The sequence below is a fragment of the Lolium rigidum genome, chromosome 7 (assembly GCF_022539505.1).
Source record: "Lolium rigidum isolate FL_2022 chromosome 7, APGP_CSIRO_Lrig_0.1, whole genome shotgun sequence".
NCBI classification, from domain to species: Eukaryota; Viridiplantae; Streptophyta; class Magnoliopsida; order Poales; family Poaceae; genus Lolium; species Lolium rigidum.
Genome location: NC_061514.1, coordinates 360,572,113 through 360,592,206, shown reverse-complemented (window position 1 = coordinate 360,592,206; position 20,094 = coordinate 360,572,113). Strand labels below are relative to the sequence as shown.

Genomic DNA, 20,094 nt, shown 5'->3' with positions numbered 1-20,094 from the left:
ATGCACACATATCCAAATGAGCCAGAACTTACAGATCTAGAAGGATAAGAGAGCATTGCCTACCACCTAAACCAAGCTAATTAATCGAGATATCACCACGAGATGTCAAAGTGTTAAAAAGTAATACAAAGATCGTGCCAACCAAAATGAGCAAGGGGGCAATCAAAGAAGATGTATTGTGTAATAGATACTTCTTCGCTGCAAAAATAACATTGCAGTTCTCGAAAATGTGTTTTGGCGAATCGCGTGTCGATGATAGGTCCATTAAAGAAGGGGCAGTGGCATTAGCTCAAGATGGAGAATCATATTTTGGTAGAGCGGAGAGTTGAATTTATCAAAATTGTTCCACCCACTTGCTAGAGTTCAGTAATTTGTGCTTTGACTTGTGTTGGTAGGAAAAGGTGAGATTCATCGATTTATAAGCACTTCTAGTTAGTTCTATCTATGGTGTGATTACGAACTTCGTGCGCATGTATCACTTTATATGGTGATCAAAATTTATATAAACGCCAACTTCTTACGAGCGGAGCGAGACCTGTTGTAGTAGGTTTGGGCCTAGTGGAGTGGAGTGGAGTGGCCTGGGCCAGGTTGATTCGTTCTAGTTTGATGCCCTTTTCCCCATCGTGATTCTAACATATCATCTTTGTGATCGCAAAACAATAAAGAAAGAAGAAGACAGCTCAAGATCGATGTACAAGTGGATGCATTAGGTCACCATTGGTTCATATTTTACAAATCTCCAAGTCCCAGCAGCTGTCCTATGTAATCAGACCTGCATTAATCAACAAAGGATCTTTTGCGGTACTCTCTCTCATCGCTCGTCACACAAAACGAAACCACGTTCTTACAAGCTAGGACGCGTTCGTCCATTTTTGCAGCCGAGCTGACAGAAGCGTATACACTGCTCGACGACCGAGACTGGCCGCGCGCTTAAGAGGAGCCGAGGGTGTCGAAGATGGTGGTGTGCAGCGGGTCGCTGAGGTGGGTGGCCCAGTTGTTGAGGGGGCCCTTGCCGGTGGCGGCGGCCTGCACGGCGAAGCCGAGGAAGCCGACCATGGCGAGGCGGGCGTGCTTGATCTCCGCCAGCTGCAGGGTCTCCTTCTTCTCCGGGTCCGCGGCGAGGCCCAGCGGGTCGAAGTATGAGCCGCCGGGGTACAGCCGCCTCTCCGGGTCCAGCTCCGCGTTGCGCTGGAACTCGATGTAGCCGATCACCAGCACCTCGATCCAGATGAGGGTCGTGATCGTGAATGGCAGCGGCTGGCCCAGGTACGATGACCCGTCAATCAGCTCCACCTGCCACATCATCGTAGCACAGATCAGTACGTGCGTCTTCCAGAATTCAGATGCTAGATGTGCATGTATGTGTTATATACGTACCTTGCCGGCGTCCTGCCAGGTGACACCGGTGAGCCACTCGACGGTGAGGGCGCCGAGGGTGGCGAGCATGGCCCAGCGGCCGTGGATGAGCTCGCACTCGCGGAACCTCTGGAGGCCGAACACCTCGGCGTAGGGCTGGAAAGGGGTGGCCTTGACGTCGGCGTCCTCGAACCGGGTGCCGATGACCTCCCCGGCCAGGTTCTGGGCCAGGTTCTGGTCCAGGGAGTCCGGGTCGTACTGCAGGTACTCGGCCGGCTTCCCGAGGCCGAAGGGGTCGAACCCGTAGTCGCCGATGAGCGTGCCGTCGAGGTACTCGGGCGCCTGCGCGCCGGGGAACCACAGCGGCCGGTCGGTGGTCGGTGGTGCCTTGGACTTCTTCGGCGGCGCCTTCTTCTTGCCGAAGCCGAACCGCGCCACGATGCGCCCGTTCTGCGGCGCCGGGTCCGCGAGGCGGGTCCCGAGGAAGGTGCTCGCCGCCGCAGCCACCGACGAAGCCATGGCAACTCTAGCTCACTCCTCCTTGTCCTCCTCGGCCTTTGCGTGGATTGAGGTGGCGGTGGTGGTGTGTGGTGTGTGTGGTCGTCACGGGGTACAAATAGGTGCTTATAAGAAATTCCTGGTGTTATCTCTGCGTGGCACATCCGACGGCTACGAGGGCCACTGTGATCTATCTGACGGACTCCATAGCCTCTGCCTTATCCGAGTCTTATCTGTATGGTCCTATGAATGGGGGAGGTTGCGTTGGACGTTGGTGACACATGGAGGTCTCGGATTGGATGATGGGGCTTTGGGACGCTTGTGATTTGTGGTCTTCAGGGTGGGTGGGGCCGGAAAGATATGGTGTAAAAATGACCTTGGAAGCTTTGCGGTTCCGGCTCCTCACATAACTGAGGAAACACATTTTGGTCCTTCGTAGAAACGATGAATTGAATTTCCGTGGTTTAGGTTTTGTGAGAGCACAAGTGTCATGATGAATTGCTGTCTAAGTTCAAAACCGTATCAGTGTGAAATTCTTTGATTTTGCTAACATTTTGCTTCTGTTATTATGTTGCTCGATTCAGTTGGGTGAAACAGAGTATAAGAATTCTGTATACACTTGGATGATCCAGGCATCATGATTCTTTCCACCTCAGATATTTGTCAGGGCCTAGAACGTACAGATTCAGACAGATAAACAAACAAGGCAAAATAATTTCCTTTCACCACAATATATAATTTCTCAGCTTGTGCCTCCTCGTATATATTGTCAAACAAGTGAAGAAAACGATACATTTGAACAGAGAAAATGAAGAAATTACAAAATACAGAACTCAATACTACGAATAATCTGGATCTTTTTGTACGGCAGAGTGCTACACCACACAGAGAGTAGCCAAAGATGCCCCTGATAGTTTCTCTACGCTGTCCAGACGTAAACTGTTAATATCTGTTATCCGTCCAAAGCTCTCCTCTGGTAAAGGCTCAGTTAATGCATCACGCCACAGCGTTTCCATCGAATTTCGCAACAGCTTCATTCGGTTTCGGTGTATCCAGTCTCTCTTGTCTCTTCTTCTTTTCCCTGCAAATGTTGTTCAAAGTTATCTGAGATCAATTCACAGGAATAGGCGGTCTAACACAGTAAAAATGGTACTATAAGAAGTTACCTCTCGACATATTCCTTGAGAAGTTCCTTGGCTTGAACAAGCTTCGATAGCAAGTTGCGGTAAACGTCGAGGTCTCTATCCACGCTTTTTTTGTTGATGTTTAGAGCAGCACAAAGCTATCAAGCAAGAAGTAAAGTCAGTACCTATTGTTATATTAGCAAACTAACGATTACGGGTGTACTCCATTCTGAGATCATCACCAAAAACGGCTTAAATGCTTTACTGAAAATCTGAAATGTTTGTTGGGCACTGTGCAAGTGCACTTCACATATGCTAGAATGCCTCTTGATGTTTTTCAACTATCATCCAGCAGTTCTCAGTTGAGCATCTTTGGAATGTTTAGACAGCCATGGTGCAAAATTATTAAGCTACCAACAGCTCTTCTTTTCTTTGGTCATCCAAAGGCAGGTAGAGAAAGAAGAACGAGAAAGAAATAAAGATAGAGAAGCAAAAAAACGTTATGCATCTTAAGTTGAAGCAGAACTGGAAAGCTATCATCCCCATAGACCTATTTGGAACACAAATTAGGGACATAAGCAGACTACCATACTGTAGTGGGTAGAACAGTGCAGCATTCAATTGGCAGCAGATGATGAAATATATTTGTAGCAGCAAGCATAATTTCAATGGTTCTACCCGCAGAAAAATCTCGACGCATCCTTGCAGACATGCTACCAACCAACGTCCCTTGAATGAGTTGACTTTCTAATGCATTGTTTCTAGCTCAGCTCAATAAAACACCAGATAAAATAATTTACAACCTGGGCGTATGAACAAGGGATGGCCAGTGCAGCTATGTAAAATACAATAAAGATGAGTAGTTCTATGCTTTATAAAGAAAGAGCATTCTGGTTACTAAATATTATATGCAAATCATTCCCTCAACTGATTTTGGTTGTAGTCAAAATAAAACATTCTGAAAAGAAGTATTTACAAGATAAAATTAGGAAATAAACAGGAACGGGAACATGGAAAGAGAAGCAACAACAAGTACGAAATGTGCAAACAAAATAAATAATGGCAAGAACAACCTTGTCTAGTACTGTTGGCTCTGTTGCATTTGAGAGCTCAAGCAAACGGAACAAGCCAACTGCAAAGAACCGGCTGTAGCTGAAGTTTCCCTTACCCTGGGCCCTTTCTGATATATCTTTCAGAATGGACTCTATTTCCCCATCTCTGGACGAAAATTCAACTAACAAGTTACCATTCTGGGAGCGTGCCCACTCTTCCAGCTTTTGTGCATCAGCTCTGAACAGAGAAATAACAATTCTCAAATACTTGTTTGAAATAAAAATGTTACTTACAGAGGAAGAATCTCTTATTGATTCCAACAAACAAACCGAAGTAACACAAAATAATCTCTTATCTCTTATTTGTATTTTTATGCCAATGAAGCAGAGCAACTAGTGACCCAACATACAGAGCACAATAATTATTGTAATCTGGGAGATTTTAATGGAGACAGGGCACTTAGGTTGATAAACCTTACTGTAAAAAAAAAGAATTGATTAACATATTTAAAGAGTTGAGGCCTCAGGGATAATAGATATACGAGTGCAGGAAGATTCACAGAAAAGCAATTTAACGATCAAACTTGCACTGATAGTGATGGAAATTACTTTGACGATTCAGAATGTGGATATGTAATAAAAATGCAATCTAATATAACTACAAGGTTCCAACATGACACTAGTTCACAACCAGTTATATGAGTTGTGATACGCACCTGTATTGCTCAGGGTCTTCATTCAATGCTGTTACATATGACTTGAAGATGGCATCCCTATCCTCGTTGCTAGGGTACCCTTCCATAAGCTGATCATAGACGGTGACAAAGCCAAGAGCAAACACAGGATCATACTGATAGGTACTTTTGTATCTCATCAGATGTTGCTGCACCAAAAGTTCTTGTAGGACTGTACTGTAAATGCTTGGGATAGGACGCTTGTATGACTTCAGGAAGTTCAACTTTGTATCCGCCACAGTAGGTGGAATATCTGCACAAGATTCAGAACAGATGAAAATCAGACTAAGATCATTTATATTTGGTTATACTTCACATGATTAAGCTTCTCTTGTGTCTATAATCACAATATTCCTCTTTATGTACATTTTATAGATAACCAAAACACTTTAGGCTGCATCATAGTTGTATATGAATTAGCGAAGTACTAGTTGCATGAAAGTTGGACTGAACTTTATACTTGAAGTAGCAAAAAAAACATCAGCCTTCAAAAAGTTCACTAAGAAACTTTTTGCACCAGAAATATGTTGTTAGCACAGGCACAAATGGTGGATAAATTAAGGCATCTGTGCAGAAACAACCGATCAACAGACTATAGCCATAAATCATAGGTTCATCACACAAACCAATCCAAAAGCAGAATTGTTAAGCTCAAAGAGCTTAGCAGCATAACATCTCTGTCCTTTTCTCCCCGTGTAGAGGCTGCACTACTTAACAGGAAGGATCTAAAGTTTGATACTAAACTCCACAGAAGGATTTTTTTTAATCTTTGAGATCAGGTTAGCCTGAAATAAACAAGTAAAAGCACCAGTTGTCTGGCTGAAGGAGAACTTCCGTTAAGGTAGGCCGGACTCATAGAGTCATAAACTGTCTCTGCCGGATTATACTGAGACGATGAGGCAACTCGATCTTCTGGTTCATTCTGCAATAGAATAGCTACCTATTCGTTAATCGTCTAAGTTTGCACACCTCAATTAGTTTCATGTACTTCTTTACATACTCTCCTGATTAGCAACGGTGCCATTCAGATTAAACCTGCAATTCAGTGGATGGGGGAGTTTACTTCCTGAACATTGTACTAGCTAATTTTCAGGAAATAAGATTGGAATTTCCAATATGAGTGGCATAATTGGAAATAATCATTTCAGATTGCAGTTTAATCCAATCTTACAACTAGAGGTTGGGAAATGAGTCCAAGAATTAGATGCTGAATTCGTACATGCTGGCCATGATGGTAGTAAGTACAGAGAGGCTTCAGAGTTCAGGGCAGCGTGCCGCAGGTTGCCGCACCCCCTCAAAGAAACGAGGGTTTGAGAGGGGACGCTGCAGACGCGCGTCGGCGCCGCCGTGACGATTACTTAGTTAGCTCGAGCTTGATGGGGAGGATGGGGAACTACGGCGCCTGCCAGTCGACAAGCAAGAATACAAGAGACAGAGGGCGAACAAACTCACCACTTGTGGCGACGCAGCGCACCACCGAGCGTGAGCCCCGCCGAGACCTCGCGTTGAGCACGACGCCGCCGGAGATGCCCACCGCGGAAGTGGCCGTCGACGGCCTCCAGTCGGCGGCTCGGCGCAGTGCAGCGAAGGGGAGCGACGATATGGCCGCCATGGGAGAGTCCTGGGCCTACTTCCGGCTCTTTCGCCGGCTACGGTGGCGGATGGTCGACACCGCCGGCGAGGGCAAAATAGTAATTGCGGGGCAGGACGGGAACGAGGAAAGGCTATTGCTCGTCTGGGAAGGGAAGGATGTGATCTTTCTTATCCAGTCGGCGAACGGAGGTTTCTTGGCCACCAGACGTTGCCACATGCGATGGCATTCTTTTGATTGGGAAATTTCCCTTGTCTTGGACGGGTTTTTGACGTTTTTTTGTTGAAATTGTATGGGATTGGGAGGTTGGATTTGCTTCAGGTTCTACAGTTTTGATTTCTACAACGGTGTTTCGATGGATTAGTGTATAGACTTTAGCAGGTAATGTCCATCGAAGTACATTGGCGTGTTGTTACTAGTTACTGGTGTACACGCCACAAATTATGTTGATCTAGCAAACCATGTTGAGGTAGACGTTTTCTTGATTTGTTTCTATAGTTAATTGGATCTCCATTTGAAATATATGGGCTTCTCAGGTTGAATTCGCTTCAGGTTCCATGGTTACAATTTCTAGAACATTATTTTGATATACTAGTTCAGAATTTATCGGGTAATGTCATATTGGCATGTTGTTTCTAGTTAATGGTGTACACGTAAAAAACTATGTTGATCTAGCAACCAAAGAACACGTTAGGGGGACATACTCTTGATTTTTCATATTTACTTTGCATTTGCATTTCAAAGTAACATTCAATTTATGGAAAGGTTACAAAATCATCTGTATTTGTACCAATATAAAAAGTAGAAGCTAGGGTTCTTCCAATTCATTGTTAGCAATTCGCAATACTTATACTTTTGAGTAAATTACACCTTTTGCTCTCTAATTCTGGTCTTATGATAGTCTTATCCTATTCAAGCAATCTTGCCGCATCTCGCTCCTTCGCTATATCAGCTTTTACCATATTTTATTACTTTCATCAAATTGAAAATCTAGATCCACTTATTAGCATTTTATAAAATGGGTCCAAACCAAAACATATCAAATTTCATCCAATCTATATACCTAATAATAAAGGAGCTAAGGCTTCTACCAAAATTTTCGTCAACAACATTTTTCTATACCATTTTGCCCTCCCACAAAATCGCATAATACATACACATGCCATCGTACCGGTTTGAGGTTTAGTTTCTGGCTAAAAAAATTAGTCCCACCCCGAAGGATTTCTTGTCGTATGTTTCCCTCCCACCCTGCAGGGATTCCCCGTGGAATCAATGCCAGAAATCCGTCGGCCGTTCTATAAAGTTGTGTTGGACATGTACGATTAGCATTGTAAGAAATATATCCTAGAGGCAATCATAGAGATGATTATATTTTGTTGTATCCATGACTTATTGTAATGTTCATTGAATATCCATATCAGGCAACTTGTATTGATTGGAGATTACATGAATTGTTTGTGAAACTCTTTACATGTATGGTTTTCTAAAGTTGTCCCTGGTCGGAGTTCATATGAGGACATAGCGTGAATATTAGATTAGCACATCGATCAGTTGATGACTACGTTTCGCAAGTCATAGACATGGAGATGTCAAACCAATGATGTGGACACATGTTATGAACATGGGGTAGGACTAACCCAACATGAGACATGGCAATTATACTTGAAGTTCTTTCTATACACATTGTGTATGCTTTGTCCTTAGACCTGAGATTATCGCATGTACTTGAGATGTGAATCGACCTACTTAGGGGCTATCAAACTCTACACCGTGACAGGGTAGTTATAAAGGTAGTTGTTAGGTTTGTTCTGGAGCATGTTGCGAGGCTTGGTCAATCAAGATGGGATTTGCCCCTCTCTACACGAGAGAGAGATATGTGAGCCCCTTGAGTGATCGGATCCAAAAATGCATGGTCATGCTACATAAGGTTAAGAGTTAACCTAGCTAGTAAGGGATTCTGAATCATAGGATTGAGAAAGATTGATTAGCTTGGAGTTAACCGAATGTTGTGAGGAAAAGGGAAAGGCATGTACAGAACATTGTGATGGTTCGTACAATATGATTTTTATGCATGTTTAGGAGTTGGCGCGTCTTGCTAGAGGCTGCTACCAACTATTATACGAGTAGAAGTACTCGTGTCATGTCTAGTCGTGTGTGAACCTATAGGGTCACACACTAAGGGCTCCTTTGATTCATAGGATTTGTAAAGAAATTGTGTAAGATTTGGATCCTATGGAAAAAAATTCTATACAAGTTATTTGATTCATAGGAACACATCCTATAGGAACTAATCCTATAGGAATCTTGTAGTGTAAATCTTATAGGAAAAAAGCATTAGGTGATACCTCATGGAAAAATTCCTTTGTTACAATCAAACACACTCCATCTTCCCATAGGATTCACATAGGCATGGCATCTCAATCCTATGCTTTTCCTATTCATATGTTTTCCTATCCGATGAATCAAAGGGGCCCTTAAGGGGTTGGAAGTCTAATTCGGATTGGATCCGCATTAGACCAAGCTTAGGGTACTAATGGGCCTGAAGCATTGGAGACCAACATGGATGGCTATATAATAGAGGGTGGGACGAGCTGATTAGGGTTGAACCACTCCACCCAGCCGCCACCTAGCCGCCACTCCTCTCACACCTAGTAGTCCGGCGTGCGATGCTTCCACTCCGTACGTGTGGATACCTTGGAGGTGTTGCATCTGTAGCACTTGGACGAGCCGCACAAGAGGGAGCTATTTGTGGGAGGAGGAGGACGCAGTATGACTACACTGCCTCGACGTGATTCATCGAGTTTAGCAAATGCGTGTTTAGTGGGAATCTCGTGATCTATGACTACATCAATCCTGGTTTACGCATGAGAAAGTTTTAATTTGTGCTAGTGTAGCCTAACCGTATCCCTACAATGGTATAAGAGCCGATGTTGTAAAGTTATAGGTCTGGGATGATTGATATGAGAAATTGCATGGCGGTGGTCCAGGATTTATCTACGATCTTGTGTTCATGATCGTGCTGCAAAGGTCTTGGAACGACTTACCCCTACCGGTCGGTTTCCGTCATCAGGGTAGACACTGACACGTAAGTCCAATTGTGGCGCACGGAGATCAGTTTGATTGATCGAATCAGAACCTAGATTCATCATCGATTTACCGTGATCGTGCGATCGAGCTCCTTAAGCTCCGAAGGGTTTGGTTCCATTGTCAAACTGTTGTCTGCTGCACACGAAGACCAAAGGAAATTGGTCGAATTGGAACAATAATCGATTTGGGGTAAATTTGATTTGCCGATCAAAATCCTTCATGAAAACTGCATAGATTGGTTCTTCGAATTTTCGTAGTTTTCTGGACACCCAGAGATACAGATACCGCGAGGGTGTTGCCCCTTCAAACCCTGCGGGGGTAAACCCCCTCGACCCCACCCCCTAATTGTAGGCCCTTGTTTCTCGTTAAGGTTCATAGGGAATTGCAAGTTCACATAATTTGGTAGAATGGCGATTCTATGCTTAACTTGTTTTTGCGAGATATACGTGAATAGTATGGCCCAATGTGTATGTGATGCACATTTGTAATATTTTGTGACCTACGAGTCGTGATTAGGGCAACATGGTTGGAGCCAGAAATGTGTTGTCATATTATTGTATTATGGCTTGCGTGCCAACGTGTGATGATTCCATGATACTATGTAATTTTTGATTACTAGTTGTTAAGAGGTTTTATGGCAATGGAGGTCACCATGAGAAATGGGTCATATTGTGTCACATCTATGTGAATGCTATTCTTATTGTTTTACTTCTACACATAGATGTTAGTAGTACAACGATCCCTCACAAATGTTAAGTTAAATATGCCCTGCCAACTAAATCTTGCATCATCCCATGCCATGTATAATTGATGGTGGGCCTATGAAATTAGGTTGCCTCGATTTTCCTTGGTCGGGTGGGTTTGTATCAGATACCTACATGTATAATGGTTGGTAAGCTTAACAAGGTTATCTTAACCGTTAAGGGACCTTGGGGCATAAAGGTTGGGCGCCTACTTTATGACATAGAGATGTCACCCAACAACAAGAGTCATATGTGATATGATTAGCAAGAGTTTCTTACCAATTTACCTTGTCTTCTAGATGCTAAATTTTACTAGTCGACTTGTTAATTATGGATCTTGAATCACTAAGTATTAATAGAGGGATGTTTTTAGTGAGAGTACATGCTATTAAATCTTTTAGTACATTTTACTCTATCTTGGATTTTGGCTTAGTATTTTGAATGTTTTTCTGTTGTAGATCAATGGCATCGAACACTTCATCAACTTTTCTTTGCGTTCGATTATTGATAAAGATAAGCTTAATGGAACAAACTATCTGATCTGGGTTCGTAACATGAGAGGTCTGATAAAAAGGAAACCTACAATGGATGGAGATAGGCTAGGGCAAAGGTTTCACCTGCAGCTGTGCATACATGAACGGGATAAGAGATAATAATAATAATAATAATAATAATAATAATAATAATAATAATAGTAAGCATAATAAGCATAATTGTGCATAATAAATTCAAATTAGATTAATGTGGGCGATGCGTCCTTATGTACAATAGACTCCAGTCGAGCAGGTTATGTCCAGACTATTGTCCAATCCAGTCATTCCAGTTGAGCTAGTTACGATGGATTATTAAGTTCTAAGCACGGACCAAAGCATATGTTAATACTAATGATGTCACTGTTATTCCCTAATGTATCTCAAGCTACTACCATACTTCCCCTATTGTCACTAGGTTTCGCGTGAAGTAGCGGATTACCACTAATCTCACCTCATTACCTTTTATCAATTATCGGGATCTCTGGTATCTGACATGTCCTGGGCTGAGGTAGGCATATGTAATTAAAGCATAAAACCCATGTGAAAGGATAGAGATGGTAACCTAGAGGGGGGTGAATAGGTTCTACAAATTTTATTTGATTTCTTTTGCAAGTTTAGGCTTTGCGGAATAGAAAGTGAGCCTAATGCAAACTAGGTGAGGCGACCTAATGATGATACAAGATACTTCAAGTACAAAGGCTATCACACAAGTAAATAACACAGGTAAAGAGATCGGTTATAGATAATCAAGGCACACGGAGACGAACATGTATTCCCATGTTCCCTTCCTTGAGAGGAAGGTACGTCACGTTTGGAGAGGTGTGGGATTCCACGAAGGACTTTCCAAACGCCACGAAGGCTCACCTTTTTCTCCGGAGCCTATCCCACGAAGGAATAGCTCGCTCACTCGTGGTAGAATTTAAAGGTAGTCTCAAAACTCTCACAAACTTCTTCTTGGAGCAAATCCACAACCCGGATGCTTCCGAGCGACCCTAGTCGCCTAGGGTTTCCACAAACCCAAGAGTAACAAGCTTGCTTGATGAACTCAAGGGGGAATGAGATTTGGCTTGGTGGAAATGTAGATCGGGACCTCCTCTTGCTTTGTACTAAAGGGATTTGGCTTTGGGTGGGTAGAAAGAGAGATCCAAGATTTTTGGTGTTTCAACAATGGTAAGAGAGAGAGAGAGAGAGAGCACAAGGATGTGAAATGAATGGTTGACCTAACCCTCTCAAGCTGGAAGAAGGGGTATAAATTGCCCAAGGAGAAAATAGCCGTTTGGAAAAAGTCCTGCGAGCCAAACCGGCAGCAAAACCGGCAGAGCCGGTTTCCCTACCGGAACGGACCAGCGAGTAGACCAACCAGCCGGAAATCTACCTGGACCGGCTTCCTGGACCGAAATGGTTCCGGTCGTGCTGGACCGGCCCGCTGAAACGATTCTGTATTAGCCGGAAAGGCTTACAGTACTGCTTTCCGGCAAACCGGACCGACTCCGGCAGATCGGAATATTTCCGGCGGTAGAGCTGGTTCCACCGGAACCTGTGCCGGAACTCGCCAGATTCATTTCAAACGGTGATTTCTCCAAAAACTAAACTTCTCCGAAAAGTGTGATGGAACAATATGGTGGTAGGATGTGTATGTATGGCTGAGACATCATCCACAATGAGCTCATCGAGACCACCCCTCTTAATAGTGCGGTGTTTCCTATTGACTCAAGAATAAAGCAATAGAGAAAAGAGCCAAAATACCGTCGCTTCTTGTGGGCATCAAATGGGGGTCTCACACCACCTTGCAATCTCACATGCGGACTGCTGCGTGTAGTTGACACGTCCGTTGGGAACCCCAAGAGGAAGGTGTGATGTGCACAGCAGTAAGTTTCCCTCAGTAAGAAACAAAGGTTATCGAACCAGTAGGAGTCAAGGAAGCATGTGAAGGTTGTTGGTGGCGGAATGTAGTGCGGCGCAACACCAGGGATTCCGGCGCCAACGTGGAACCTGCACAACACAATCAAAGTACTTTGCCCCAACGTAACAGTGAGGTTGTCAATCTCACCGGCTTGCTCGTAAACAAAGGATTAGATGTATAGTGTGGATGATGATGATTGTTTGCGAAGAACAAGTAAAGAACAATTGCAGTAGATTGTACTTCAGATGTAAAGAATTGGACCGGGGTCCACAGTTCACTAGTGGTGTCTCTCCCATAAGATAAACAGATGTTGGGTGAACAAATTACAAGTTGGGCAATTGACAAATAAAGAAGGCATAACAATGCACATACATATTTCATGATGAGTACTATGAGATTTAATCGGGGCATTACGACAAAATACATAGACCGCTATCCAAGCATGCATCTATGCCTAAAAAGTCCACCTTCGAGGTTATCATCCGAACCCCTTCCAGTATTAAGTTGCAAACAACGGACAATTGCATTAAGTATGGTGTGTAATGTAATCAACACAAATATCCTTAGACAAAGCATCGATGTTTTATCCCTAGTGGCAACAAGCACATCCACAACCTTAGAACTTTCACGTCCTCTGTCCCGGATTCAATGGAGGCATGAACCCACTATCGAGCATAAATACTCCCTCTTGGAGTCACAAGTATCAACTTGGCCAGAGCCTCTACTAGCAACGGAGAGCATGCAAGAACATAAACAACATATATGATAGATTGATAATCAACTTGACATAGTATTCAATATTCATCGGATCCCAACAAACACAACATGTAGGATTACAAATAGATGATCTTGATCATGATAGGCAGCTCACAAGATCTAACATGATAGCACAATGAGGAGAAGACAACCATCTAGCTACTGCTATGGACCCATAGTCCAGGGATGAACTACTCACACATCACTCCGGAGGCAACCATGGCGGTGTAGAGTCCTCCGGGAGATGATTCCCCTCTCCGGCAGGGTGCCGGAGGCGATCTCCTGAATCCCCCGAGATGGGATTGGCGGCGGCGGCGTCTGCGGAAGGTTTTCCGTATCGTGGCTCTCGGTACTGGGGGTTTCGCGACGAAGGCTTTAAGTAGGCGGAAGGGCAGGTCAGGAGGCGTCACGGGGGCCCCACACGCTAGGGCCGCGCGGCCAGGGCCTGGGCCGTGCCGCCCTAGTGTGGCGTCGCCTCGTGGCCCCACTTCGTATCTCCTCCGGTCTTCTGGAAGCTTCGTGGAAAAATAGGCCCCTGGGCGTTGATTTCGTCCAATTCCGAGAATATTTCCTTACTAGTATTTCTGAAACCAAAAACAGCACAAAACAGCAACTGGCTCTTCGGCATCTCGTCAATAGGTTAGTGTCGGAAAATGCATAATAATGGCATATAATGTGTATAAAACATGTGAGTATCATCATAAAAGTAGCATGGAACATAAGAAATTATAGATACGTTTGGGACGTATCACGGACTAAACCTATGTATACACTTAGAGAAACCATTAGTCCACACAATAGGTCTAGTGTCATTGTTAACCAAAATAATGGTTAAGGGTAAAATACCCTTAAAATCTCCCCCTTTTTGGTTAACGATGACAAACCGAGCTAGAGTCAAATAAATAAATTATGATGAGCTTAAACAAATGGTTCCATAGAAGATATTAGACAAGCTCCCCCATAATGTATGCACTTGGAGAATTTGTGTTTGAATGCAAAGTGCAACAATAGAGTATATGAGAAGCTCCCCCTATATCGTTAGGAAACAACATTGCATGGACAAGATAAAGTAAATATATCTAAGCATATAGATGAGATATAACATAACATAGATAGATATCCAAGGTTCACATAACACAATATTGTTGCCTACCAAAACCCACCGGCGAGCAGCGACGGGCAACACGGAGAGCCGGGAGGCTCCCAGGACTGCTGGTGGATCCTGGTCCCTCGGGCAACGGCCCGCAATGCTCCGGCACACATCCCGGCTGATGCAGGGCGTGCCACCTGACCTATACCTGGTCGGGAAGGTGATGGATTGCTTCGATTAGTTTCCTGCATGGCAAACACGTAAACATTAAATACGAGCCCCGATCGGCTCTTAGGTTGCCCCGTGGATCGGCTCAAAGAGCCGATTGCCCCATGGTTCACGTTGGATTTATAATGACATGGGGATCATGCTTTATCGATATCAAGCTAAACTAATCTACGATAGTCTAGGGTTTTCACCGCATAACCGGAACATCCTATGCGTAGTTGAGCCTAGCAGATACGTAAGATAATGGAAAACCAGCCCTAAAGAGGCCTACAAACCAACACGAAGTTGATCCCCGGAACAATCCCTCTAGGGCTTAATAAACCATACCTTACGCACTAACTCGGATCATTCAACCCGTTTATAAGGCCTAACCATGCGGATATCAAACCAATCCTTGAAGTACAAGGAACAACTATAACGGATCGGATCTACTAAATAAAGAACAAGCAAGATGCTGCCCTTACACCTAAGATAGGTGTAAGGGCAGCTAGATATCGAGGGGCAGCGTAGCTAAGCAAGCATATCATGAAAGTATCGATGTTAGCCCCAAAACATCTAAGATAAGGGTGTTGATCGCCATCAAAAAGGCTTCAGCACGAGCAACACCAACGACGAATAAACTGATACTGCCTAGATCGCAAGATGCGATCTAGGCAAGCATGTTGCTTACCGGGAGAAACCCTCGAAACAAGGGGTGGCGATGCGCCTAGATTGATTTGTTGTGAACGTGATCGTCCTCCTTTCTCAATAACCCTAGATACATATTTATAGTCCGTAGACTTTCTAACTTGGGAATAAACCCAATTGTGTACGAGCTAAACTCTATCTCTTAATTCTAACCGACACGTAACCTACTATAATTTACAGATACACGGGCAATCCAGCCCAAACTTCTTATACAAGGCCGGTTCAGGAATATTTTCCGTGCATATTCTCTAAGCCCATTGAATCACGGCCCGTCTCCAGACTTGGTAAAAATCTGGTGATAACACATGCCCCCCTGGTTTTGGTAATGATAATTTCAAAACCACTCTGTTTTTTTTTCTTCGTAGGGTCACGTCAGGGCAGAGAAGAACCGTCGCAGTATCCTTCATCATGATGCCTTGCCTTCTCAACTTCTCTGCATGATTTGAAAGTTTTGGCACCATGTCATCGGAAACCGCCACAGCATTAAATCTCCACTATATCCCCTTTATTTAACCGCGTCGAGTAACTCGCTTCTTCATCCCCCTGCTCAGTACTAGCCGTCGAAAATCCCTCCTCTCCACCATGGACTCCTCCTCCTCCTCTGCTTCATCGGCTCTCTCCTTCCAATCCTCTTCCTCGAGCGAGCCGATGCTGGAGTACAACCAGACGGAGGCGTACAGTAGGCGCGCTCCCGAGCAATGGGATGAGCGGGAGTGGGACTTCGACTTCGTGCCAGATGGCCCACCCCTGGCCTTCACCTGGTCAGATGGTGATTTACCTCTGACCGACGGGGAGGACGACCTCCGGTTCCTCGTGGACGGGGAACCGGAGGCGGAGAGTGAGGATGACCTCTTCTCCTGGGGTGGCTTCACCCCCTCCAACGAAGAGGAGGAGGAGGATGACGAGGAGGACGACATCTCCTCCGACGAAGAGGAGGAAGAGGAGGACGACACCTCCTCCGACGAGACGCTTCCGCGCCGGGTCGGATGACGATGAAGACGACGACGACGAGGAAGAAGAAGCCCCCGCCGAGGGCTACGGCAGCAGCGACGAGGAGTTCGTCAGCAGCAGCACCGACGGCGGCTACGATGGCGACGACAAGAGCAGCGACAGCCATTAGATTAGGGGCTACTAGCATAGGATTAGTAGTAGCAATCTGCCCTCCTTTTGTTCTTCCTTTCCTGAGCAATCGGCTCCTCTTTGTAAGAAATCCCCTTTTAATCAATTAAGAAGGATTCCATGCTTAATTCTTCCGATTATCAAAATAAATCATTGCTCAAAAAGCCGATGGCAACGCATCGGTCTTTACCAAAAACGCCAACAAGGCCAGTCCCAAAATTCGAAAGGTGACCACTTGCTTGTGACAGTTGTTCCTCTATAGTCGATGGCTACGCATCGGCTTTTAGTTCTAAAGTCGATGACAGTGCATCGGCTGTGCTTTGCATAAAAAAAAGTTTTTTACTGGCCGATTTCATGCATCGGCCCCCATAATTCACTGTCCATCATCCCACATACTCGGGAAATACTTCTTGAGATGCTGACCATTGACAGCCACTAGGAACTTCGCACCACTCAGCTCCTCGAGCATGTATGCATTGCCCTTTAAAACTTGGTCGACTCTGTACGGCCCGTGCCAATTTGGAGACCATTTACCATACGTCTTGTCCTTAGTCCCCAATGGCAATACAGCTTCCCATACCAGATCACCAACGTGGAACTCCTTTGGCTTCACCTTCTTATTATATGCACGAGCTACCTTGGCTTTGTTCTCTTTAATTTTCTCAAGCGACCAAAGTCTAAGTTCCGTCAGATCCTCGACGCTATCACTCATCAGAGTCGCGTATTCTTCCGTTGTTAAGTCATTCGAAACGTGACACGTCTTGACCCAGCTCGTGATCTCCCAGGGTAACACGGCTTCTTGTCCATAGACCGGATGGTATGGCGAGGTTTTTATCGCTCCATGACATGACATGCGATAAGCCCACGAGCTTCTGACAATACCTCGTGCCAATGTCTAGGGTGCTCATCAACTTTCCTCTTGATCAGCTTAATAAGGCTCTGGTTGGACGCTTCAGCTTGCCCATTTGCTTGAGCATAGTATGGAGACGATCGGATCAGCTTAATTCCCATGTCGTCGCAGAACTTTCTGAACTCTTTAGAAATGAAGACCGAACCTCCATCGGTCATGATAGTCTGGGGAATCCCGAATCTATGAATGACATGTTCTTTCACAAAGTTGATAACATCTTCTGATTTTACTGACTTCATAGGGACGGCTTCCACCCATTTAGTGAAATAATCTGTGATGGCCAAAATCCACTCGTGGCCTTTGCTCGATGCAGGATGGATTTTGCCGATCATATCCATGCCCCAACCTCGAAATGGCCAAGGCTTAATGATGGGGTTCATTGCTGATGCGGGTACCATCTGAATTTTCCCAAACTTCGACATGCTTGACACCCTTTATAGTAATTGAAACAAGTCCTCCAGCATGGTGGGCCAATAAAACCCCGATCGCCTCGATCAACCATTTCATCTTATGAGCCGATTGATGAGTTCCACGAGCGCCTTCGTGTACCTCGTGTAAGAGCCGATTAGACTCGGCTGGTCCCAAACATCTGAGAAGTAACCCTTCCAAGGTCCTGTACAACATGTCATCTTCAATAAGGACATACTTCATGGCCTTGTACCTTATCCGTTTAGGTGCCCCCCGAGCCGAATCTTTCAAGTAATTGAAGATATCGGCTCTCCAGTCATCTGGTTCCATGAACTGTACCTGGACATCGGCTCCATCTGCTACGTCCTTGTAGCCTGACGCCATCTGTGCGAGATCGTTTGCCTCTATATTCTGCGACCTCGGGACCCAGTTGAAGTTTATGTACCTAAATTGTGCCATCAGCTCACGGCATTGCATCCATAACGGGAAGAGCGACTCGCTCTCGCATTTATATTCGTCCGTGAGCTGGGAAATCACCAACTTTGAGTCTCCAAAAAGCTCCACTGCTTCTGCCCCGGCTTCAATAAGCAACTTCACCCCCTTACGTACTGCTTCATACTCAGCAACATTATTGGTGCAAGGGGTAGATAGCCTGATGGAGAAGGTGTAGGTTGCCCCCCGGGGCGACACGAGTAGAATGTCGATGCCGCAACCATCATCGCAAACCGATCCATTGAAAAACATGGCCCATGCACGTACCGACAGTGTCGCTATATCAGTGTTGATTCGTTCAGCGATCAGATCGGCTAACGCCTGTCCTTTGACTGCTTTCGCAGGTTGATACCGGAGATCCAATTCCGATAATGCAAACATCCACTTACCGAGTCGGCCTTTCAACACAGGAGCCGACAACATGTGCTTGATGACGTCTGATTTGCAGATGATAACGATTTCTGCTGTCAGAAAGATGTGACGAAGCTTGGTGCAGGTAAAAAATAAGCAGAGGCACAACTTCTCGATCTCAGGGTACCTAGTCTCTGCATCCAACATCCTTCTGCTGAGGTAGAAAGCAACTCTTTCCATACCATCATAGACTTGCACCACCACTGAGGCGATGGAAGTATCAGCTACTGACAGGTAAATATAGAATGACCTGTCTTGCTGGGGCGGAACCAACACGGGTGGCTTCGTTACATATTCTTTAATCTCATCAAACGCTCGCTGTTGCTCTGCCCCCCAGTGAAAATCCTCATCAGGTTTGATTTTTACCAATCCCATGAACGGCTCAATTCGTCCTGACAGATTAGAGATGAACCTTCTGACGAAATTGATTTTGCCGATGAGACTTTGGAGTTCCTTCTTGGTGGTAGGTGGCTTCATTGTTCGTACTACCTCCTGGCTTTTCAGGCCGATCTCAATTCCACGTTCATGAACCAAGAAGCCCAGGAATTGACCGGCCGTCACACCAAAAGCACACTTCTTTGGATTCATTCTTAGTCCGAACTTTCTAGTTCGGTCCAGGATGCGTCGCAAATCCTCCAAGTGTCCCTCCACCGAGACAGTACTTGACCACCACGTCATCAATGTAGATCTCCACCAACTTGCCGATCAGATCATGAAAGATGTAATTCATGGCTCGTTGGTACGTTGCGCCGGCATTTTTCAGTCCAAATGTCATGACTACATACTCAAACAAGCCCACCGAACCTGGTACTCTGAATGCAGTCTTGTGTATATCTTCTGGAGCCATGAAAATTTGGTTGTACCCGGCATTGCCATCCATGAAGCTTAGCACCTTATGACCAGCCGCTGCATTGATCAACGTCTCGGCTACCGGCATAGGGTACTCATCCTTTGGAGTGGCTCTGTTGAGATCCCAAAAATCTATGGCGACGCGCCATCGGCCGTCCTTCTTCTCTACAGGTACGATGCTAGATATCCACTCAGCATACCTACATGGCCTGATGAACCCGACGCTCAACATCTTCTCAATCTCCTTCTTGACTTCTTCTAGAATTTCGGCCTTCATCTGCCGTGCTCGCTGCTGGAACGGCCGAAATCCTTTCTTAAGAGGTAGCCGATGCTCAATGATGCTCCTGTCTAGCCCGGGCATCTCCGTATAATCCCGTGCAAAACAATCCGGGTATTCTTTCAACAAAGCTATCATCGGGCCCTCGGATGCGGATCTAACTTTTTGCTGATAAATGTTGGTCGTGGCTTATCCCCAGGACCAATGTCAATCTCTTCTAGCTCATCAGCTGACGTAAACCCATAC

At 45.1% G+C, this 20,094-nt stretch overlaps 2 protein-coding genes across 2 annotated transcripts; both read right to left on the bottom strand.

Annotated features, from left to right (window-relative positions):
• Positions 1-688: 688 nt before the first annotated feature.
• LOC124678144 (chlorophyll a-b binding protein CP29.2, chloroplastic-like) lies at positions 689-1,964 on the bottom strand. Its single transcript, XM_047214065.1, has 2 exons — positions 1,378-1,964; positions 689-1,293 (listed from the first exon to the last, which is right to left on the bottom strand). Exons 1-2 carry the CDS (start codon positions 1,873-1,875, stop codon positions 931-933), a joined length of 861 nt encoding a protein of 286 aa, XP_047070021.1. The 5' UTR covers positions 1,876-1,964; the 3' UTR covers positions 689-930.
• Positions 1,965-2,548: 584 nt separating this feature from the next.
• On the bottom strand, positions 2,549-6,532 carry LOC124677744 (protein THYLAKOID FORMATION1, chloroplastic-like). Its single transcript, XM_047213705.1, has 5 exons — positions 6,217-6,532; positions 4,747-5,017; positions 4,052-4,268; positions 3,021-3,136; positions 2,549-2,935 (listed from the first exon to the last, which is right to left on the bottom strand). Exons 1-5 carry the CDS (start codon positions 6,374-6,376, stop codon positions 2,851-2,853), a joined length of 849 nt encoding a protein of 282 aa, XP_047069661.1. The 5' UTR covers positions 6,377-6,532; the 3' UTR covers positions 2,549-2,850.
• Positions 6,533-20,094: the final 13,562 nt, after the last annotated feature.

Coding starts and splice junctions, on each gene's coding strand:
- LOC124678144 (XM_047214065.1), bottom strand. CDS start 1,875: ATGGCTTCGTCGGTGGCTGCGGCGGCGAGCACCTTCCTCGGGACCCGC. Junction 1,294..1,377: donor CCTGGCAGGACGCCGGCAAG/GTACGTATATAA, acceptor ATGATGTGGCAG/GTGGAGCTGATTGACGGGTC.
- LOC124677744 (XM_047213705.1), bottom strand. CDS start 6,376: ATGGCGGCCATATCGTCGCTCCCCTTCGCTGCACTGCGCCGAGCCGCC. Junction 5,018..6,216: donor GCGCTGCGTCGCCACAAGTG/GTGAGTTTGTTC, acceptor AATCTTGTGCAG/ATATTCCACCTACTGTGGCG. Junction 3,137..4,051: donor AGCCAACAGTACTAGACAAG/GTTGTTCTTGCC, acceptor CTTGCTTGATAG/CTTTGTGCTGCTCTAAACAT.